This window comes from Hyperolius riggenbachi, chromosome 1 (assembly GCF_040937935.1).
Source record: "Hyperolius riggenbachi isolate aHypRig1 chromosome 1, aHypRig1.pri, whole genome shotgun sequence".
NCBI lineage: Eukaryota > Metazoa > Chordata > Amphibia > Anura > Hyperoliidae > Hyperolius > Hyperolius riggenbachi.
The window spans coordinates 326,641,981-326,666,276 of NC_090646.1; the positions used below are offsets into that span (position 1 = coordinate 326,641,981).

The following is a 24,296-nucleotide window of genomic DNA, read 5'->3' on the forward strand; positions in this document are numbered from 1 at the left end:
CCGTGCTGGAAATCTATGCTCCCATCCCCGCTAAGCAACTGCAGTTAAAACCGCAGCGTGAGCCGTCACCTGTTCATCCAGGGCGCTCTGAAAAAAGGAAAGCCATCCTGGGCCAATATGTGTCTCTATAAATCAAAACCGAGTCAGATCTCTCGTGAAAAAACTGTCTTTATTTAAGCAATCTAAGTTTATTAAAAACAATTAAAAACATCAAAGAGTCACCCAAAAACCACAAACTGTAACTGTCATTAATCCCTACCGATTGTAATAATGATAATAGTTTCAATATTTTACAATAAGCCTCCTCAGAAGCAGCCGCCAGCTGCGACCGCGTAAGGCACTCTCTCGGGCATCAACCCCCCCCCCCCCCCCGCGCTACTCCTCCGCCGGACCTCTTTCCTGGTAAGCAGGCGCTTCTAGTATATTTGCACGTTCTATGATTAGCACTGAGACACTTCAAAGGACTCCTTGGCTTCCTATGCTGGGGGATTTATATGCACAAGAGTAGATTGCTTCAATTACCAGTACTTGTTCCTCTACGTGTAGCTGTATTTGCACTCTTGGTTTATTGAATATTGTATTTATATGGGGGCCTGTGTGCATGCGCACGCTCACTGTTTTATGTGGGGGTACACCCGATTTTGCACAGGATTGGTTTTTGTTGTTTGTATTTGACAATTTGTGGATGACACATGTGATCGGTCTGTGTATGTGTCTGTATGCGCACGCACGCAGTTTTTTGATGGGGGAGCGTGGGCATGCACACATTTCTTTTTGATAGTAACATAGGCACTGGACACTTTGTGATAGCACTTTGGAGCACTTTATTTCTCTTATGTGGTCACATATAGCGCCTGCATCAACCAGTGAATCTATTATGAAATATTGAAACTAATATCATTATTACAATCGGTAGGGGTTAACGCCAATTACAATTGGTGGTTTCTGGGTGACTCTTTGATGTTTTTAATTGTTTTTAATGAACTTAGCTTGCTTAAACAAAAGTCAGTTTTTTCACGAGAGATCTGACTCGGTTTTGATTTATAGAGATACATATTGGCCCAGGATGGCTTTCCTTTTTTCTTAGTTGATTATATAATCATGCTTTTGATTGCCAAAGGGCACAACTTGGGTACACATAGATGCACAATATTTTCAGTGCTTGTTTTTGTATGCTTAAGGGTATAGATTGCTAGCATTGATAGGGCGGGCGGACATCACTAGCATGGACCACAGAGTAGCATTCAGAGTATAACACACACCTCATTTTTCCCCCACTTTTGGGGGAGAAAAAGTGCACCTTATAGTCCAAAAATTACGGTAGTTACCTTAGGGATTCAACTTTTTTTTTTAAATGTATGTCCTGAGGGTATATTACTGTTATTTGTGCAAGTAAGGGCTTGTAATTAGTGACAGACGCAAAACTAAAAAGTTAAACCTTTATTTCCAAATAAAATATTGTTGCCATACAATGTACTAGGGCAGGGGTCTCAAACTCGCAGCCCTCGGGCCATTTGCGGCCCTCGATACAATATTTTGTGGCCCGCGCCGGCAAAAGCTTCCTTATAGTTCGCTTCAGTGCTCCCAAGTAATCTGCCGCATCCCCGCCACTAAACGAGGGCTGCAGAGCCCCCAAATCGCCCGGGGGGCAATCTGCCGGCATTTCCTGGAAGGGGCAGAGCTTTCAGCTTCAGCTCTGCCTCTCTTGACGTCAATCGCGGTGCATCGCCGCCTCTGCCTGCCCCTCTCACTCTTCCTTCACAGAGAGGGGCGGGGAGAAGCGGCGATGCGCCGCGATTGACGTCAGGAGGGGCAGAGCTGAAGCTGAAAGCTCTGCCCCTTCCAGGAAATGCCGGTGGAAATGCCGGCATTGGGGGTGGTGGGTGGGAGCTGCTGATTGACTTTTTTTCTGAAATCCCTTATGCGGCCCAGCCTCATCCTGACTTTGCCTCCTGCGGCTCCCAGGTAAATTGAGTTTGAGACCCCTGTACTAGGGACATAATTTAAATGTTGTAACAAATGGGCAAATAAAATGTGCAGCTTTTATCCACAGTCGCATGTTTTATTTTAAAACTATAATGGCTGAAAACCGAGAAATAATTTTTTTTTGTGTGTGTGAAAATTGCTCTGGTCCATAAGGGGAAAAAACTCCTCAGTGGTGAACTAGTTAAAGCCCTAGTACATTTTCACGGATTTTTTTATTAGTAGTATAGGTACATTGGGAACTATGCCGTTACTCACACAGGAGGACCAAGGGGTCCCTTCAGCAAGCATGAAGCTGGCAGCAGAGTTGCATTCTCAGGTAGAGAGAACCTCACTGTTAATCTCCCCCCTCTGCTGCTAAACATTTAACTTTTGTGGCTAGTACTACAGTGCAGCAAATTCTTATTTTGAGAGTCTTCCATATCTGCAGTGCAGCAGACAGACAATGCAGCACTGCAGTGCTCCAGGGGTAGGAGAGGTAAAGTGACCTGTAGGCAAAGAGAGAAACTGAAAGTGGGGAGAAAGTGGGAGGGTTAAAGTGTGTGTGTGTATGTGTGTGTGTGTGGGGGGGGGGGGGGGGGTTGAACTACTTTACTATGTTATACTTGTAAACAAAGAAAACGGATGGATAATAGTTTTTCATTGCAATCAGAAGTTAAATTCCCCATAAGGGGAAAAAACTCCTCAGTGGTGAACTAGTTAAAGCCCTAGTACATTTTCACGGATTTTTTTATTAGTAGTATAGGTACATTGGGAACTATGCCGTTACTCACACAGGAGGACCAAGGGGTCCCTTCAGCAAGCATGAAGCTGGCAGCAGAGTTGCATTCTCAGGTAGAGAGAACCTCACTGTTAATCTCCCCCCTCTGCTGCTAAACATTTAACTTTTGTGGCTAGTACTACAGTGCAGCAAATTCTTATTTTGAGAGTCTTCCATATCTGCAGTGCAGCAGACAGACAATGCAGCACTGCAGTGCTCCAGGGGTAGGAGAGGTAAAGTGACCTGTAGGCAAAGAGAGAAACTGAAAGTGGGGAGAAAGTGGGAGGGTTAAAGTGTGTGTGTGTGTGTGTGTGTGTGTGTGTGTGTGGGGGGGGGGGGGGGGGGGGGTTGAACTACTTTACTATGTTATACTTGTAAACAAAGAAAACGGATGGATAATAGTTTTTCATTGCAATCAGAAGTTAAATCTCTGTTCTGTCACTCAGAAATACAAGCAACAGCTATCTTCTTTAAAAGCAATACCAACTTTATCAGACGTCTGTGTGTACTTTAAGACATTAGAATTAGTACTAGCAAGAGAAATATGTGTCACCCATAGCAACCAGGTAGATGTTTCCAACTTGCAATGGTAGAATATCAGCAGTTAGCTATCTTTTACATGCAATATCTGTAATCTTACCTATTCACTTGTTTTTAGCAGATTAACTTTTTCTATAATTTTGTTCTCATCCTGTATAGTCTCACCATACAAATGTAGTAAATTGTTATAAACAAACTTTGCAGTCTATGATAGAAGGGAACATTTAGGCACTTAGCAAATTAGTTAATGAAAATATACAAAACAACTTTGGTGGGGTTACAGAGGCTCTGCTCTATTCTTTCTAATATTACAGATAAAAATATATTTGCTATACCACTTTACTGGTAGAACTATAGCTCTACACTAGTCATCCTACTTACAAACAGCCGAGAACAAGGTTATTAACCAGTGAACAATCAAGCCCATATGCCATGACATTTACTGGAATCAGCAGCAAAAAAAGAAGAGAAAAACATATGGATCACACAGATACAAGGACCCCAACTTGCAACAGGAACCCACATCTTAAAGCGCGCATGCAGACAGATTTACAAGTACACACCCCATGACAGGCCAAGAATAAGTTACAATATTTTGATATCTTTGGAAAGGAGTGGAGTAATTCTATTATACTCTCATGTAATGAAAATAATGCATATAGATTAATGATAGAAAATTAAGTAATGACAGAAAAGAATCCAAGGTATCATCCATTCTGTTCTATACCATTAATTCTTGCTTACCATATTTTGTTATACGTTTGTGAACTAAATTATTTGTAGGGTTACACTGTATTCTTTTCAAGAAGACCAGTACTTACAGACTGAAAAATTTAAAAATCATGAATAATTGTAAAATTTAAAATACATGTGTGGTAAAAGTAAACTTCTCCCAGATTGAAATGCACTATAAATTACTTTCTTCTATGTTGCCGTCACTTACAGTAGCAGTAAACATCTGACAGATTTGATAGGTTTTTATTTTCAAAAGCACTTACTTAACGGCAGTTGTGCAGTTAACTTCCAAAATATTATGACTTCTTTATATAGATCCTTTCCAGGGAGTGCTTTTGTAAAGAATAAAGAGATAGTATCCTCCTTGAAGAAATTGACTAGTCCAAAATAGGTCAGATATTTCAGATTTTTACTGCCTACTGTAAGTGACAGGGACATAGGAGAAAAGTGATTCATAGAGCCTTTTATTCTGGCAAAAACATACTTCTTATAAGTATGTATACACATTTATTCTAAGTTTAATTTTTTTTTTGCAATAGTAGTCCTTTAAAGAGACTCTGAAGCGAGAATAAATCTCGCTTCAGAGCTCATAGTTAGCAGGGGCATGTGTGCCCCTGCTAAAACGCCGCTATCCCGCGGCTAAACGGGGGTCCCTTCACCCCCAAACCCCCCCCTGCAAAATCAACGACCAACTTGGTCGTAAATTTTGCTCTTCCTGGAGGCAGGGCTAACGGCTGCAGCCCTGCCTCACAGCACGTCTATCAGACGCGCATCGCCGCCTCTCCCCGCCCCTCTCAGTGAAGAAAGACTGAGAGGGGCGGGGGAGAGGCGGAGGTACGCGTCTGATAGACGCACGGGAGGCAGGGCTGCGGCGGTTAGCCCTGCCCCAATGCGGAAGCGCTCCCCCGCTGCACGGAGGGGATTTGGGGGATCAGGGACCCCCGTTAAGCCGCGGGATAGTGGCGTTTTAGCAGGGGCACACATTCCCCTGCTGACTATGAGGTCTGAAGCAAGATTTATTCTCGCTTCAGACTCTCTTTAAGACAGTAGTTCTTTCTCACGACACTCCCAGGATCACACTTTAACTAAACTGATTAAGGGCCAGTGCACACCTAAAAATGTTAGCGTAAACGCAAACACTTAGCGCTTTTTGAAGTGATTTTTCAAGGCGATTCTAGGTATGTGCCTAATGATTCTCTATTTATACCTAGCGATTTTTGGTGCATTTTTGTGAAGCATTTTTGTTATGTACAGTACAGCTGCAAGTGTACTGGTTTGGTAACAAAAACGCTTGGAAAATCACTCTGATCTAGAACTTTTCAGAGCGATTTTACACTTTCCTATACTTAACATTGAGGCTGAATCGCCTCAGAAATCAGCAGAAATGCTGCAGGACCCGTGTTTGCATTTGGGGAAAAAAATCAAATCGCTCTGGTGTGATCCATCCTATTCTAATACAGTACATTAGCCAAGCGCCTTTTAAAGCGATAGCGTTTTTTAAAACGCTCAGAAGCGCTCCTGGTGTGCACCAGCCCTAACGTCCAAGAGCAATCCCAATCTGTCATACACTTTTTCATAAGTGAAAAACAAAGGGAATTCAGGTTTGTTTTTTTATTTGAGTGAAATGGTCATATCTGCTCATGTGCCCTCTGTGCAGTAGAAAGGAGGGTGGATACCTTTCCCACACATCCTGAATCTTACCAATACTTATCAAGTTGCTATAGACATCACCCGAACCACTAACTCTTGTTAAGCTGCACTCACATGGTAGCTTTTCATCAGTCATAATGATTATTTGTTATTGTTTTCAGTGAAGATCTAGCATAGCAAAGGTGACCCCAATTTCAGAGTTAAATACTACTTGGCTGACTGCCATTATAGCTTCTGCTGTTAACTGCAGTGCAATGCTTCCTGTTTGTTCTCCCCCTTTCTCTCCATAGGACAGAACAGGTTGATGGGGAGAGCTCAGATTACAAATAATGTTACCCAAAGTGATCATGACAAATCATTTCAGACAACATATATATACATGGCTTGAGTACGATAAACAGGCACCTAGATACTGTGGCATTTTCTTGAGAAATGTTTGTTTACAGAATTGTACTTTGGTCCTTGAAGCATTGTAAACTTTTATGGTATAGTTGTCTCACTGTTGTTTATAAGTAAAATATTTAAACCTGAGGAACCTATATATTATAGCACACCGGTTTCATCCTTGCTGAGGAGATTTTCCACCAGTAGCAGGAATTAAATATTTTCTTCAACAATAAGAAAAGCAACAATAAAACCCTGATAATGGCTATTATTATTTCCTCACACTAAGAAAAATTTATTTTGGGTTACATAAGGTGTTATTTCTTAACTTCCTGTCATGTGACCCAAAAACAAGAAGTAAATGGAATCTCTTAATGAGAAGGAGAAGAAGACAAATTTAACAGTTTCTAATCCTGCCTGTTCCACTGGCAAAATAAAATAATTTGGTTGAAGTTTCATGTTAAAAATGGTCAGTGATCTGAAATTCATATAAAGATAGGCACAGTGCCATTAGTTATTCATTTATCTTTCTCCTGCTAAATGTAGCCTAGACTGAAAACAGTAGTTTCTACCTAACATAATTCTTACTCTTCTTGTGAAAATAGCAATTTTTTTTACAATCTTTTTTATATGGTTTAATACTATACAATGGAGGAATGAAGTAGATTGGTCCTCCACGGGACATGATACAGCACTCCCAGTCCTTCTCAAAGAGCCATGTCTCATTTTATGGCATTATTAAATATATTACGGCCTGTCTTGGCTTGTGCAAAGGACGAGCACGTCACTCTGCAGCACCCACACTGCAACATCTTGGGACTGACCCACCTATCAGACAGGTCTAGTGACTGCCGGCTCTCCAGAGAGTGCTGCCGACTGGTGAGGCGGCTTGAACCGGAGACCGACTCCACATCACTGCGCCCGTTAGTGGCAGAGTCTGCGCTATCGTAACGCCTGCCATCCAGGGAAAGAGGAGACAGGTCAGAGGGGATCAAACACACCCCTCCATCCTGCTATCCCTAACATATTAATGCATTAAGATGTTCATCACAATCATACAACAAGGAAGCTTTACCATTAATACTCAGCTCTCAAAAACTTAAACATCAATTGACAGTGAATAACTGACTGTCTGTACCTGATTGGACGTTGATCTGAGAAATCCATATCATAGCTGTGTGCAGAGTCAGTATAAGACCCATGGGAACTGTACTGGTGTCTCACAGGATACTGGTGTACAGAGGCATTTGGCTGGCAAGTAGAATAGTAAGCTGGAGGGATACTATTGCTAGTCTCACTTCGGTAATCACTGTCACGATCATCAACAGCACTGTCAGGATCTTCATTGTCTGTAAAGCAAAACAGTGATTTTGTAGCTATTAAAATTATTTCTAAAGATGTTGCACATGAGAACTGCTAATGTCATACCATTTTTTCCATATGTAGTCATTTTTTACCACACAAACAGATGCCAGCAACATATGTTGGCAGCTAATGCAAGAATTAAAAAAAAATACCCATCTGGTCCTTTGAATTTGCCCTATGCTGATTTTCCTTTATAATTTCCTTTATAATTACATATTTGTAGACTAAACTGTCTCTGATCTATAAACAAAATTTTATATTTGACAAATGTAGCCTAAATAAAGTAAACAGGTAAAAAAATTCAAAATTATTCCTTCTTTCATTTAACCTCCCTGGGGGTATCCCCGAGCTGAGCTCGGGGTAGGAAAAAATAGCCCAGAGTGGTAATCCCAAGCTCAGCTCGGGGTAGGTAAATAGCTTCGTTCTGATGGTGTCTGAAGTCCCGTGCGTGATCGGCGCTGCGCAGTGGGACTCCAGCCTCTCTCCCAGGCTGTCAGCTTTTCTCTTGGGCCGTGGGGATCCCCATGTCATCGATCTTCTTCCGGCGGCTAATCAGATCAGTGGAGCGGCAGTGGGGGCTGCACGGCGTGACGTCATAGGGGAGGTGCGAGAAATGTAAAAATTTTAAAGGTGATTGGCCCAATTTCTGCATGCATGTACTAGATACAAATGTGTCAAATACATTTGTATCCAATGCATTGTAGCCATTTGGTTCCCAGCTGTATCTAAGCAATTGCTTGTGTGATCTGTTGATCTGCCTTATTCTTGTGTTGCCTGTTACCGATTTTTGCCTGAATTTTGACTACTCTCTGCCTGCTGCCTGTACCAACCTCTGCCTGGATTTCGACTATTCTCTTTGCTTGCCACCTGTACCGACCTCTGCCTGTATATCGACTACTCTTTTTGCCTGCCACCTGTCCCTACCTCTGCCTGGATTTGACTACTCTCGCCTACCGCCTGCCCCGACCTCTGCCTGCCTGTCACCTGCTATGGCGTCAGCCCTCAAGGCGTGACTGCATCACCACTGAGGTTAGTGATGTATGCATTTGGTGCCCCACTGACACTAATCAGGCTCCGCCACCGCCCTTACACTGGGGAGGCTGGCCTGAAGGTAGACTGAGAGTATAACCCTCTGGCCTACCTGCAGCTCTTTTTCACTGATGCAGCGATTGAAAAAATAGTGGTGGAGACTAACTGCTATGCCGCCCAACAACTGACTGCTCCTCAAGGCACTTTTCAAGGAGCAGGACATGGGAGCCGGTCACTAAGGAGGACTTTTGGATTTTCTTCGGACTAATTATTCTGCAGGGGCTGGTGGGGAAGCCCCTGCAGAAATTGTATTGGTCTACAAATAAAATAATTGTTACCCCTTTCTTTGGCATGGTAATGTCTGAATACCGTTTCAAACTCATAATGATATTTTAGCATTTTTCAGACAGTGACACCTTTGATGAGTCCACCCACCCTGAGTCGAAGCTCAAAAAAATTTGGGAGGTTTATCAGCTGGTAGTGGAAATCTTATGAAACACGTATGTACCCCAGAGGGACATCAGGCCTACAAGGGGAGTCTGACCTGGATTCAATATATCGCATCTAAGAGGGCCCGCTTTGGTGTGAAATCCTATATGTTTACTATACTATACTGTATACTATGCAAAGGGACTAAATTGAACCTAGGTTTCAGCAACTATGGAGTAGCGACATCATCTGTGCTGTCTTTGGTTGAGCCTTTGCTAAAGAAGGGCTATTCTGTGACCACAGATAACTTACTGTATATAGTTCCACTTATATATACCACTTTTAGACCCATAAATCCAGACAGAAATGAACCGCCAGGGAGGTTAAGGAGCAACATTATATAACAGCGATTCCACCCAATAATTACTAGGTTCATTAAGGGCGACTATGATAGCAGTACACACTTGCTGCTCAGCTATTTACACAGCATTTTCTGAAAAATACTGGACCCAGTACTAACCTGTAACGATTGGTATCAGCCCACTGAGAGAATCTGATTGTTGGCGATCTGCAGAATCGCCAAGAATGCAGATATACCCGATTATGGATGATCTGCAGAATCATCAATAATGCGAGTATGAACTAACCTCTGGACACCTAAAGTGTAAGTGCTTGGTGCAACAGTAATGATGAATACACGTAGAACAAATTAGGAATTCCTGAGGAGCAGGAATCCCAGGAACACAAATGAGCCACAGACACTACTGCAGGCAAGGATCAACAGACAATAAGATCCTAATCTGCAAAGTAGTGAGATCACCAGGTGGAATGAGGTGATCAACAATGCTGCTACAGAGAGTTCCCAAGGCTAAGAGACCTCGGTTTAAGGCTGAACACACCAAGATGGGAATGGGTGATTCAGACCTTAATGCAGCGCAGTATTTCTGAGGAGCGGAAATACTGGAACCCCTCAGGCTAGATACCTAGAACTGAGGGTAGCGTAGTCAGACAGGCAGGTTCAGCAACTCACGGACATAGACAGTACAGAATCGAGAGACAGGATCAGTGCATAGTGAAATCGGCAATAGTCCGGCAACGAGATCAGAAAGGCAAGGTACAGAATCAGAAGACTAGAGCGTAGTCAGGCAAGCAAGAGGTCATAACAGATAAACAATGCAATTAGTACTTTAAGCTATCAAGAAACTGGCTCAGTGTGGATTCCCAGCTCCTGCCGGTTCTGGCACACTGTAGGATCTAGCTAAGCTCTGAGAGCTAGCACATATAGTATTCGCAACAGCAGACAGGGAATGACTGGCATACAGGTCCTATATGTACTGGAAGAGCTCCACAGCTCCGCCCCAGTCATTCATCCAATCAGAAGAGCGGAAGGAGTCAGCTGACCGGCTTGGTCAGCTGACAGCCCTTCTACAAGCATAAAGGTCCTGTCGCTTGGTCCGCGCGCGTGTAAGCCTCAGCCTCTGAGTGACAGAGAGGCTGTGTGCACTATCCGTGTTGGCAAGAAGATTAGTAGATGCTGGCTGAGTAGCGGGCACCGCTGCCATGCCGCCGGCCGCGGCGGCGGTGTCCCTGCTGCCCTGAGGCAAGATGTCACAAACTGACTGTGCGGTGGAAACCGCCGGCTGAGACGCAGAAACCGCCGCCCTGCTACCGCTAGCGGCGGCTGTAACTCTGCTAACCTTCACAGTACCCCCCCCCCTTGAGGAGTGGCCTCCGGACACTTCTTACCCGGCTTCTCAGGGTGTAACTGATGAAATCTCTTTCTCAATTTCTCAGCATGCATGCGGTCCTTTGAGACCCAAGACCTATCCTCTACACCATACCCCTTGCAATGGACCAGATACTGTACAGAAATTTTGTACGAGGCGAGAATCCAAAATTTTCTCCACCTCGTATTCTGTTTGGCCCTCCACTATCACAGGGGGAGGCGGGGAGGAATCCACATACACTGCTGGTTTCAGCAATGAGACGTGAAAAGACCTACCACATCTCATACTGGCCGGGAGGTCAATCACATAGGAGACGTCATTGATCTTTTTGGCTACTGAGTAAGGCCCTATGAACCTAGGACCTATTTTGGCAGATGGTTGTCTGAGTGCTAAGTGTTTGGTAGACACCCAAACCTTGTCACCTGGAGCAAAATGCCACTCAGCAAAACGTCTCTTATCGGCCTGTCTTTTCTGAGTCTGGAAGGCTGTTCCCAAACTCTTCCTTACTTGTCCCCAAAGATCTTCCAGTGTTCTTTGCCAGTCCTCTAGGGCAGGGAAGGGAGAAGAACAAACTGGCAACGGGGAAAATTTGGGAGACCTTCCAGAGACCACCTGAAACGGAGAGAGTCCAGTGGAAGAATTCCTCAAAATATTGTGCGCAAACTCCGCAAAGGGTAGAAACTTAACCTAATCAGTCTGAGAATCGGCCACATAGCACCTGAGAAACTGTTCCAGAGCCTGATTAACCCTTTCTGTCTGACCGTTGGTCTGTGGGTGGTACCCAGATGAAAATGACAGCTTCATACCCATACCATGGCAAAAGGCCCTCCAGAACTTCGACACAAACTGGACCACTCTATCCGAAACCACGTCATCCGGAATTCCATGCAGCCGGAAGATATGTTGCACAAAGAGACCAGCCAACTCCTGAGTAGAGAGGAACCCTTTAAGAGGGACAAAGTGGGCCATCTTGCTAAATCTGTCGACCACCACCCATATGACAGACATGCCCTCGGACTTGGGAAGCTCCCCAATAAAGTCCATGGACAAATGAGTCCAGGGTTCACCCGGAACTGGGAGAGGCTGCAAAGTACCCGCAGGGGCCTGGCGAGATGGTTTGCTTCTGGCACATACAACACACTCCCTGACACTCCTTGCAATCAGATGCTAAGGAAGGCCACCAAACACATCTGGTGAGGAGATCCAGAGTGCGAGTGACCCCAGGATGACCTGCGTTCTTATGGGTGTGGAAAAGTTGCAGGATCTGTAACCGAAAGTGCATGGGCACAAAGAGAACTCCTTCCGGCTTCCCTTCCGGGGTATCAAGCTGATAGGCCGTTAATGTGGCAGCCCAATCTTCCCAAGTTTCTGTGGCCGCAAGCACAATCTTGTGCGGCAAGATGCTCTCGGGAAGAGTAGGTTGAGCTGTCTCCGGTTCAAAGCATCTGGAGAGAGCGTCAGCCTTAACATTCTTACTACCAGGGGTGTAAGTGATGACAAACCTAAACCTCGAGAAAAATAAGGACCAACGGGCTTGTCATGGACTAAGCCTCTTGGCTCCTTCAATGTACTCCAAATTTTTGTGATCAGTGTACACAGTAATGGTATGCTCTGCACCCTCTAACCAATGTCGCCACTCCTTAAAGGCAAGTTTGATGGCCAGCAATTCCCTATTGCCCACATCGTAGTTTCTCTCAGCAGGGGAAAACCTGCGTGAGTAATAGGCACAAGGGTGAACCTTGCCTAAAGACCCCGAGCGTTGAGACAAGACAGCCCCTACCCCAATTTCTGAAGCATCTACTTCGACTATGAAGGGGAGGGTAACGTCCACATGTCTCAAGATGGGTGCTGAGCAAAACAACTTTTTTAACTGAATGAAGGCTTCTTGGGCCTCGGAAGACCAGTGGTAAGAATCTGCACCTTTCTTGGTCATGCGGGTAAGTGGTGATATCACCGCAGAAAAGCCCTTTATAAACCTTCTATAATAATTGGCGAAGCCAATAAATCTCTGGAATGCCTTCAACCCAACTGGTTGAGGCCAATCCAGCACAGCAGTCACTTTCTGAGGATCCATAGAGAGCCCAGTGGTCGAGATCACGTAACCCAAAAACGAGACCTCCGTAACCTCAAACAGGCACTTCTCGAGTTTAGCATACAGAGAATTCTGTCTCAGTTTTTCCAACACATAACGTACATGCTTCCTGTGCTCAGAAAGGTTAGGAGAAAAGATCAGTATATCATCAAGATAAACTAATTCGAATTTTCCCAAGACCTCTCTAAAAACCTCGTTAATCAAGTCTTGGAAAACGTCTGGAGCGTTACACAACCCAAAGGGCATGACCAAATACTCGTAATGGCCGTCCGGTGTGTTTAAGGCCGTTTTCCACTCGTCACCGTCCCTAATACGTAAACTCAGAGTATTGTACTGGTACACCCTCCACTAGAACCTTAGTAGAGCAGATTGCGACCCTCTCTAAACAGTGGGCGTGACAATATTCCGACCAGCTGAGTAACTGGCCGGAGGCCCAATCAATCTGTGGGGAATGCTGCTGCAAACATGGCATTCCCAAGACGATAGTAGAGGTCGCCATTTGTAACACAAAGAATTGTAATCTTTCCTTATGTAAAACTCCCACAGTGCATACAAGAGGTGGTGTCTGAGACAACGGATGTTTATTCTGCAGAGGAGAATCATCAATGGCCGTGATCATGAATTGTAGGTCCAAAGAATGTACAGGAATACCCAATCTCTTTACAAAATCATAATCAATAAAATTGGCCTCTGAGCCAGAGTCCACAAAAGCTTCAGATGTGAACACCTGATTGTTCCAAGTAATGGAACACTGGAGATTGACTCGATTCTTATTTAGAGGTGAAAGTGGCTTGCCCAAGGTATTACCTCTAACTACACCTAGGCGGCAGCGTTTTCCCGACTTCTTTGGACAAATCTGTACCACATGGCCTTCCTCAGCACAATAAAAACATAACCCCTCAGATCTCCTGCGCATTTTCTCAATCTGCATCAATCTGGAACGACCAGTCTGCATTGGCTCGTCCGAAGGGGACTGAGACGGAGAGGAAATACAAGAAACTGGTTTTATGCCCCTATTTCCCCGGGACTGTTTATGGAAGCGTAAACGTCGATCCATTCTAACAGCCAAGGAAATTGCTTCATCAAGACAGGGGCGTAACTAGGCCCCACCGGGCCCCCCTGCAGATTTTCTGAGCGGGCCCCCCCCCCCCCCCCGGGCCCGCTCGCGGCCGTTTTGTGGGTGCTGGAGGGGTGGCAGCATGAGGGGAAAGCCTTGCCCACAGTCGGCGGGGAGAGGGGTAGTTCCCCCCTCTCCCTCACCTCGGGGCTCTCCCCTCTGCGCTCCCCTCCAGCTCGTAAGTGTCTGTGGGGCTGTGGTGGGCAGCGAGCGGCGGGCAGATACATACCTGCTTCCGTGCGTTCCATCGGAGACTTCTCCCTCTAGCGGCTGACGTCACTTCCGGAAGTGACGTCAGCCGCTAGAGGGAGAAGTCTCCGATGGAACGCACGGAAGCAGGTATGTATCTGCCCGCCGCTCGCTGCCCACCACAGCCCCACAGACACTTACGAGCTGGAGGGGAGCGCAGAGGGGAGAGCCCCGAGGTGAGGGAGAGGGGGGAACTACCCCTCTTCCCGCCGACTGTGGGCAAGGCTTTCCCCTCATGCTGCCACCCCTCCAGCACCCACAAAACGGCCCCGAGCGGGCCCCAGGGGGGGGCCGGGCCCCCCCGCGGGCGCAGGGGCTGCAGGGCCTATTCCTACTCCCCTGCATCAAGAGTTTTAGGATCTGGATGTCCTAATATTAAATCAGCAATAGGATCAGAAAGACCAGAAAGAAATCGGTCTAGAAGGGCAAAAGATCCCCATCTTGTGGACCCCGCCCACTTCCTGAATTCAGCGGCATAGACTTCAGCCGTGTTACGCCCCTGGGTGAGCTTCCTAATGTTTCTTTCAGCTGTACTGGCCCTATCAGGGTCGTCGTACAAGACGGCAATAGCTTCAAAGAAGTCATGCACAGACTTTAAAGCCTCATGCTCGGGTGGCAACCCATATGCCCAGGTCTGGGAATCGCCAGAGAGTAATGTCTTAATTAAAGTGACTCTCTGGTGTTCGGACTCTGACAGATTGGGCCTCATTTCAAAGTACGCAAGAACGTGACTCTTAAAATTCTGGAAATCGGACAGATGTCCTGAGAACTTAGCAGGCACATCCATCTTAAGGTCAGAGACAGAAGAGGATTGTACTGCTTTTGCAGCATTCTGGAGTACCACAACTGATTCAGACATTTGAGCGATCTGAGTCTGCTGTGTATTGACCACTCCAGTAAGAGTGTTGACAGCAGTGGTCAGGACCTCCAATTGGCTGTGCAGTAATTCCATTTTATTTGGTCTGCTGTTCTGTAACGATTGGTGTCAGCCCACAGAGAGAATCTGATTGTTGGCGATCTGCAGAATCGCCAAGAATGCAGATATACCCGATTATGGATGATCTGCAGAATCATCAATAATGCAAATATGAACTAACAGTGGCGTCGCTACCATGGGGCGGCCAGGAGCGCTCCACTCCGGGTGTCAGCTCCAGGGGGGTGTCATCAAGGCCTCCCCAGAAGCCTTGATGACACAGGAGGGGAAGCAGCGCTGAAGGAGGGGTGGCAGCATTGGCGGGGAGGGGGGAAATACCCCCCCACATCTCCCTCACCTGGGTCCCCTCCTTCGGTGCTTCCCCTCCACGGGTGCCGGCAACGGGCACTGACAGGGCGGCTGATAGCCGCCCTCAGTTTACCCGAGCAGGGCTACGGGAAGATGACCGCCGATGCCCGCACTGGAGACAAAAATAGATGGCAAGATGGCCGCCGACGCCATCATGCCGTCTATTTTTGTCTCCAGTGCGGGCTTCGGCGGCCATCTTCCCGTAGCCCTGAACTGATGACGCAGCGGGAGACGGCGCGGGACATTCAAGAGGAGCTGCAGAGAGAGAGGCTGCCTGGGATTCGGAAGAGAGGTTTCATCTGCAGGTAAGTAAATGGTTTTTTTTTCTTTTACAGGTGCACCGGCCCGGTCACCCACCGCTGCTGCCCACCTACCCACCACTGCTGCCACCTACCCACCACTGCTGCCCACCTACCCACCACTGCTGCCCACCTACCCACCAGGCTGCCCACCTACCCACCAGGCTACCCACCTACCCACCAGGCTACCCAGCAGACTGCCCACCTACCCACCACTGCTGCCCACCTACCCACCACTGCTACCCAGCAGGCTGCCCACCTACCTACCAGGCTACCCAGCAGGCTGGCCACCTACCCACCACTGCTGCCCCCCTACCCACCAGGCTACCCAGCAGGCTACCCACCTACCCACCATGCTACCCACCTACCCACCACTGCTGCCCACCTACCCACCAGGCTGCCCACCTATCCACCAGGCTACCCAGCAGGCCGCCCACCTACCCACCACTGCTGCCCCCCTACCCACCACTGCTACCCAGCAGGCTGCCCACCTACCCACTAGGCAATCAGGCTGCTCACTCTTCACCACCTACCCACCAGGCTATCAGCTTGACAACACTCAAATCTGCTACCGACATTGGGCTTGATTCACAAAGCGGTGCTAACCTACTTAGTACGTCTAAAGTCTTTAGACGCGCTAACCAGGGTGCTAAGTAGGTTAGCATCGGATTTCTCAATCAGATCGCGCGCTAACTTTGTGCGCGCAAAGTTTTAAGCGCGCTAAGTCCCATAGGCTTTAATGGGCACTTCGCGCGGAGCGCCCTGCGCAGTACGCGTGTAAAGTTTTACGCGCATAAAGTTTTGCGCGCGTAAAGTTTTATGCACGAAAAGCTTGTTTAGACGTGCTAAGGGGGTTTTCACAGGCGTGCTAACAGTTAGCACCGCTTTGTGAATCAAGCCCATTGTGTATTTTGTGGTCAGAATAACTACCGATATTGTGTATTTTGTGGTCAGATCTGCTACCGACATTGTGTATTTTGTGGTCAGATTAACTGCCGACGTGTATTTTGTGGTCAGTTTAACTACCGTCGTGTATTTTGTGGTCAGTTTAACTACCGATATTGTGTATTTTGTGGTGAAATCTGGTGCTGACATTGTGTATGTTCTGGTCAAACGTGCCGCAAGATTGAATGATTTTTTTCTGGTCAAATCTGCCGACATGATTGAATGTATTTTCTTGTGAAATCTGCTCACATAACGTGTAATGTCTGGTGAAATTTTCTCGCATTACGTGTATTTTATGTTGAAAGCTTCTGACATTTTGTGTATTTTCTGGAGAAAAGCTGCGCAATGATGTGAATTTTCTGGAGAAAGGTTGACTAAAACTTGGGTGCACATTTAAATTAGCTCCGCCCCATCCGGTCATAGCCATGCTCATTTTTTCGCCGCGGCGCGCAAAGCGCGCCGCAGGTGGTGTACCATGGGTGGGTGGTGTCTTTCAATACCTAGCACCGGGTGTCAAATGCCCTAGCTACGCCACTGTGAACTAACCTCTGGACACCTAAAGTGTGAGTGCTTGGTGCAACAGTAATGATGAATACACGTAGAACAAATTAGGAATTCCTGAGGAGCAGGAATCCCAGGAACACAAATGAGCCACAGACACTACTGCAGGCAAGGATCAACAGACAATAAGATCCTAATCTGCAAAGTAGTGAGATCACCAGGTGGAATGTGGTGATCAACAATGCTGCTACAGAGAGTTCCCAAGGCTAAGAGACCTCGGTTTAAGGCTGAACACACCAAGATGGGAATGGGTGATTCAGACCTTAATGCAGCGCAGTATTTCTGAGGAGCGGAAATACTGGAACCCCTCAGGCTAGATACCTAGAACTGAGGGTAGCGTAGTCAGACAGGCAGGTTCAGCAACTCACGGACAGAGACAGTACAGAATTGAGAGACAGGATCAGTGCGTAGTTAAATCGGCAATAGTTCGGCAACGAGATCAGAAAGGCAAGGTACAGAATCAGAAGACTAGAGCGTAGTCAGGCAAGCAAGAGGTCATAACAGATAAACAATGCAATTAGTACTTTAAGCTATCAAGAAACTGACTCAGTGTGGATTCCCAGCTCCTGCCGTTTCTGGCACACTGTAGGATCTAGTTAAGCTCTGAGAGCTAGCACATATAGTATTCGCAATAGCAGACAGGGAATGACTGGCATACAGGTCCTATATGTACTGGAAGAGCTCCACAGCTCCGCCCCAGTCATTCATCCAATCAGAAGAGCGGAAGGAGTCAGCTGACCGGCTTGGTCAGCTGACAGCCCTTCTACAAGCATAAAGGTCCTGTCGCTTGGCCGGCGCGCGCGTGTAAGCCTCAGCCTCTGAGTGACAGAGAGGCTGTGTGCAGTATCCGTGTTGGCAAGAAGATTAGTAGATGCCGGCTGAGTAGCGGGAACCGCTGCCATGCCGCCGGCCGTGGCGGCGGTGTCCCTGCTGCCCTGAGGCAGGATGTCACAAACTGACTGTGCGGTGGAAACCACCGGCTGAGACGCAGAAACCGCCGCCCTGCTACTGCTAGCGGCGGCTGTAACTCTGCCAACCTTCACATAACCCCTGTAGGACCCTGCTGCTAACATTCACCCATTTTGAATATGTTCCATTGACTGTCACAGAATGTTACATCTACAGCTTTCCTAATATCAACATTAGCATTCACATTGGCATTCACCACCTCATAAAAGCTGTCATTATTTAACCCATGAAGATGCTGATAAATTGGTTTATACTTTGCTATGTAGACATCATCATTGTTCTTATCAACAAAAGTGGAGTATCAAACATTTTGGTTGAAAGTGTAACTGTCGGGCATAAAATCAAAAATCAATTCTTTATTTTTATCTGGTAAACAGGTAATAAGAATGCTAACCAGGCAATCCAAAAGATAAAATCACTATTACTTTTCTTATTGATAAATGATCATTCTCCAGTTCTCCTGACTCTTATTTGGTACACACACAATTTGATACACAAAAAGGAAGTTGCAGGGCATGCTGGGTTGTCCTTTTTTGCTTCTCTACTTCCCCTCAGACTTAACAAATGCAGTTGGCTGAAGCCTCTTTTCCTCCTGTTTTCCCTTCCCACATCTCTGTTCCTCTCTGATTCGCCAATATTTATCATGCGAGACAATTTACACTTTTTATAGTGAAGGGCGGGCAAATCAGGCAGAGAAGAGTAAGGGAGGAAATGACATCAGGATTGGCTTCAAAATAGTCACTGATAAAATGGGAAATGCTAGGAAGGATTTTCTCTTTTTACAGTAGAAAAATCACTAAAATCAAAGCATGGACAGGACAATGCATATGTTATTTAAGTAGAGCAAGTATTTATCTACTTATATATGTGTGTTTTTTTCTGAGACAGTATGGCTGACAGCTCCTCTTTGAATGGTGTATGTCATATTGCAAGCTTAACTTAGGTCAGTTGAAAGCAATCCTGCACAACACATAACCTTGGCTAACTAATTACCCCTTTCACCAATTAACAATAAATAAATGAATACAGGCATCCATGCTTTTGACCATATTTAAAAGGCACTTGTATTACTGTAAAATGCATTGTCCTTTTAGTCGTGCTGAATAAATAATTTAATCTTTTTACATTTACCCTGTGGTATGGGTTCTTCCCTCGGGAGTGGTAATGGCACCTCCCTCCACCTTATTATTTTTTGTTTCATTAAATTACCTATTTTTGGGTGCCTCCACCCCCCAGTACTCTTCTGTAAAAGCATATAATGCATGTGCTGGGCTGACAAGGTAATTTTCAAATTCATGCTGGTTAAGCCTGTTGATCATTTGAGGCTGGATTCACACTTAGATGCGTTGCGTTTGCTTTGAGTTTGGCAAATGGGATGCAACTCGAAACCACTCAACGCAAGGCATTACGTTTGGGACAATCAGCAGGTTTGTACCTTTTAGAGAGGATTTCTCAACTTTAACATTAGCTATTAGCCCATCCTGTAGCAAGGGTTTTATTTATATGTTGTTACCTGTTTTTTGTACATCGAGTTAATAATATTACACAAATAAACACTGGTGTTGTTGAATCATAAAAACTGTCCCCCGACTTGCTTTAAATTGTTCCTGTGCCAAAAAGCACCCGCTACATTTCTCCTTTTGTTAAAAGTGGTGAAGGCTGTAAAAGGGGGCATACGCAGTAAGTCTAAGATGAAGGCTGAGACAATTAGTTCTGGCTAATGCAAATCAGTAGCAGACCAACATGCAACTAAGAAATACACATATTGGCCTCAATTCACTAACCTTAACTCCTGTCTTTAATAACTCTTCTGAGCTGTTTTACAGTTATCACAATTATATCACCATGGTGATAACTGTAAAACAGCTCAGAAGAGTTATTAAAGACAGGAGTTAAAGAGAACCTGTCCTGAGTAAAAATATTTAAAATAAACACATGAGGTAACTTCAAATGAACATTACATCGTTACCTTGCCATCAGTTCCTCTCAGAAGCTTACCATTTTCTTCTGACAATAATCCCTTCCAGTTCTGACAACATTTTGTCAGATCTGAAATATATCTGTTGCTGTCAGTTAAATATTAGTTGCTGTCAGTTATAGTTGAGAGGAAAACTGATGTACCAGGTAAATGTCCATGTTTCCCTATGGCTCAAATGGGCGATGTTACAGTTTAACTGTGTGCTGACCAGAAAGCTGTTATGGGGTAACGGCCATTTTCAAAATGGAGGACGGAAAATTCCCTTGATCACAGTGAACAAACAGGACGCGGGGAAGGAGAAAGACACTGAGGAGTAGACTACATGGAAGGCAAGTATGACTTGTGTATAAGTATTTTGACTTTTAATTTCAGTTCAGGTTTTCTTTAAGGTTAGTGAATTGAGGCCATTGTATTGAACAAAAAGGTACAAATGCAGTCCAACAGACAATATTGGAAAAGCTTATTAAGCATAAGATCATAAAGCTGCAGAAGAATATAATGGCTGAGTTGGTCCAGGAAATGGCTAAACAGTGCAGTGGTGATCTACCTTAGCACAATACAGTTGAGTCAGTTTTTACAGTGGATAACTGTAGAGGATGATTCAGAGTCATAGTTTACTATATTTATGTGTACCACTAAAAGAGAGCAGTGGTCTGGTCAATCCCGTATTGGCATGATAGTCACCAAAGGCATATTTTAACATGAATCTTGTTATGGCTTAATACTGAAGCTTTCAAAAAAGAAATCCTGGGTGTGGCCATTGCAGTCCAAGCTCAGTGACTAAACAGACATTTCATACTGACAAAGAAATCACCATCACAAATGTATTATTTAATTCATCTTGCTATAAAATGGTTTCAGCCAGAGGTTCTGACAGAGCCCTAAATCATGTATATAGTGACTTTAAAAGTATGGGTGAGCCACACGAACCTCAAAAATGCAGATAAACTGTTGTAAAGCCCCAGCTACCTATCTGTATTTTTAGGATTTTATTGAACCTATCTGCTAACCCATCCATTTGTGGGATACAGACACAAATGGAATTCCCTGGTCTTGGAAACCCAAACTCTGCTGAAAACACAAATAAGCTCTTTGGTAATTCTTTTGTTTGATTTATCAGGCAATATAATAGCCTTGAATTAATAAGAGATTGCAGCAGTTTTAAACTTTTAGGTGTAGGACTGGGGATCCAAAGGCTCTCCCGGCCATACACTGATATCTAGTAGATAGACGCTGCTGCTGTATACACAACCAGTTATCTAAACTGAATTAACAAATTGATAGGTATCACGTGTAATGTGAAAAATTCATATAGTTTATTATATCAAAAATGGATAAAAACGATAAAGACAAACAATTAAAAATACATAGAATGTGTTGCAGAGCCTGTCAAAAAACACATTCCTGGCCGGCCACAAAATCATGCATCCACATATAACAATCACTCATGCATACTCCCTAACTGCCTATTCATTAATCATATAAGCTGCCAGTCTGCTATAGCTAGCATTAAGCTGGCCACTAACGGTCCAATTTCTAGCGAAAAATCGTTCGAGCGATCAGAAATTCTGATCGGACGAAAAATCGTTCACTACGCCATCAACTAACCAATCATTGCTTCCTATCTATCACGACCACCAAGAAAATCCAAATTTTCGTTCGACGAAAATTCATTCGGGCGACATTTTTTTCACTCGTTCATAATCGATTGTGTCCACCAATGGAGATTATTTACAACCAATCCGATCAGAATTTCTGATCGCTCAACTGATTTTTCGCTAGAAATTGGACCGTTAGTGGCCAGCTTTAGTTTTGCAGGATCGCTTGCAAATAGTCCTGATCCACATATATAGATCAAGATAGCTGCAGCATTTTGTATAACACGCAGTGCACTCTGCACCCAGTCCTGAATTAATATCTGTCAAGCATAATAAAGCAGGGTGAAGCAGCAGCAAAGATTAGTATTGGCTTCTGATCAAAAAACAGGACTTGCACAGTCTCAATCCAGCAAGATATAATAAGCAGTTGGTTCAGATAGGCAGTCAACACAGTCCACAATCCTGTAAAGTTGTAGGTTGAAATCACTTGCACAGGATCAAGGAATACAGAGGGGGAATGCCAAGGTATACAGCGTAATGACGCATCGATCTCACCCACTTCCTGTGTAAGTATTCACCATCTGGGTGTCGTCTGGTTGTAAATCAGCATAGGGGCCCGTCTGTCAGCAGGTCCATAAACAGTGTCCGTGCTATGGGGTCTCTGCTTGCAGCTGGCTGGCGTCCCAGCACGGCTGACTAAGCAGGTTCAGTGATCAAGCATAGGACACGCTGGCTGCACAGTAGTCTGGGATCCTCAGCATGTATGCAAAGCTGGCCGGTCAGGCGTGCTCAGGCTCCGCCTGGGATACTGTATAGCATAATCCATTATAACCAGAATAAACTGATTATTCCTGGCAGACTTTAAGAGAAGGCCAACTTTGTACACTACATGTGGTTGTGTGTCTGCATAGCTCACTTCTGGGACAGGGTGCTACTCATTGCCAACAAGGATCAATATTTATGTTTATTCAACTATGCTCCAAATGAGGTGGAGGATGCAAACATGTGGCCATCAGCTCTATTTCATTTACTAATAATAGTGGCGTGGAGAATGTTGTTTCTGAGGTGGTGAGAGAGCACTCCGCCCACGTTATGCATGGTAATAAAACAAGAACTGCATTGTCTCTTTTTGCTTGACAAAATTAACACCTTGCAAGCAAAAGACAAGAGACCAAAATCCTTCTTTAAAGTTTGGAGGAAATATGTGACTACTCAGCTATCGGAGATGGAAAGGATAGCTCTGTTGGGGAATTTCAAGTATACCAAATGGTATAGTTGCCTTGGGGCCATTGGAAGTGCCGTAGTTCTTTGTGGGCGCTTGCTGGGGCTCCCGGGTTCCTTTGTATGTGGATGTGGTGCACATACTGGGATGGGTTTCTGGGGGTTTAGGTGTTTTTAGGGATTGCGGGTTGGGGTTGACAAATTTATTTTCTTTACTTTTTTCGATTCCAAGGAGGGAGGGATTCAAGGCAATTTTTCTCTTGAGATGTGCATTCTGAGGTGTAGGCAAGCAGACTGTTAGTAAGAGCACTGAGCCAATGGCATCTGTTATTGTGTGCTGTGTCAGTATTCTGTGCTTGGTCTGAGTATACTTTTATGCCTACTTTAATGTGAATGATGTTCTTATGCCTTGAAAATAATAAAAATATATTGAAAAGAAAAAAAAAAAGAACAAAGTTCATGGTAATCCTTTTAAAGGGCCCTTCAATAAAGGGAGGTGGTACCAATGGACTCCAGTAATGTGGTACTGGGTCTGAGATATATCACACTGGACAGTGACTAAAATAGTTTTTATATGCTGCTGTACACAAACCTAGTATTGCTTCACTATTTTTGCCAACATTAAATGGGACTGGTGCAGGATTTATAACTGTGTAGCATAGTGTTGTACACAGGGGTATCCTTTCTTAACAGCTGACAATGCCTTGCCCCAGGCCTCACAAGCATTGAGACACTTGCTTGTTCCCACTTTAAGTTGGATACTTTTGTTTGTTTCACAGCTTTACTTAACATCGGTTCTTTGTAGGCTAAACCTATGAAGTGTCTGACTGGCCCATCTTTAATTAAGTCAAGTATTAAAAAAGTAGCAAGTGACATGCTACCTTGCTACAAACGTTTGCACCAACTGTACATTATATATCTGAACTTATGTTTGTAAGAGATGGATATCTAGAATATATGGGCCCTTATTCAATTCACCTTTTCTTCAAAGTTTTCTCCTAGAAGATAATTTTTTATCTTCTGTTTAAAACAACTTTTCATCACTCTGCAATTGACTGTTACAATTTTTAAAAGTATTTTCTTGCCTGCGGCTGGCTTAAAAGCATTTTATTTATAAGGTGTGAAAATATCACCTAGGAGAAAACTTAAAAGAAAAAGTGAATTGAATAAGGGCAGTGGAGGCAAATTGCATTATCTTAGGGAAAACCTTTTTATTTAACACCCTTTCAGTTGCCTTTTCAATTCGTAGATAACCCCCAATAAATGAATGTGGTCAAAGAAAACATGAATTATTTGTCTGGTTAACCCTGCTAAGAGGAGCAGACCTTCCTGGCTGGGACTGCCAATCTCTTTCACTTAAAGTCTCTCCTAGGTTTTTCCTAG

General features: G+C 44.8%; 1 protein-coding gene across 13 annotated transcripts in view; it reads right to left on the reverse strand.

Moving 5' to 3' along the window:
• The window catches only part of UNC13A (unc-13 homolog A), a 384,964-nt gene that overhangs the window by 260,341 nt on the left and 100,327 nt on the right, over positions 1-24,296 (reverse strand). For 12 of the 13 annotated variants that reach the window (XM_068233882.1, XM_068233881.1, XM_068233874.1 and 9 more), the window contains one exon: positions 7,191-7,401. In XM_068233882.1, coding sequence (XP_068089983.1) covers positions 7,191-7,401 — 211 coding nt within the window. Of the gene's footprint in view, positions 1-7,190; positions 7,402-22,251; positions 22,424-24,296 lie in introns of those variants that run through there. The other variant, XM_068233876.1, reaches the window with a different exon arrangement.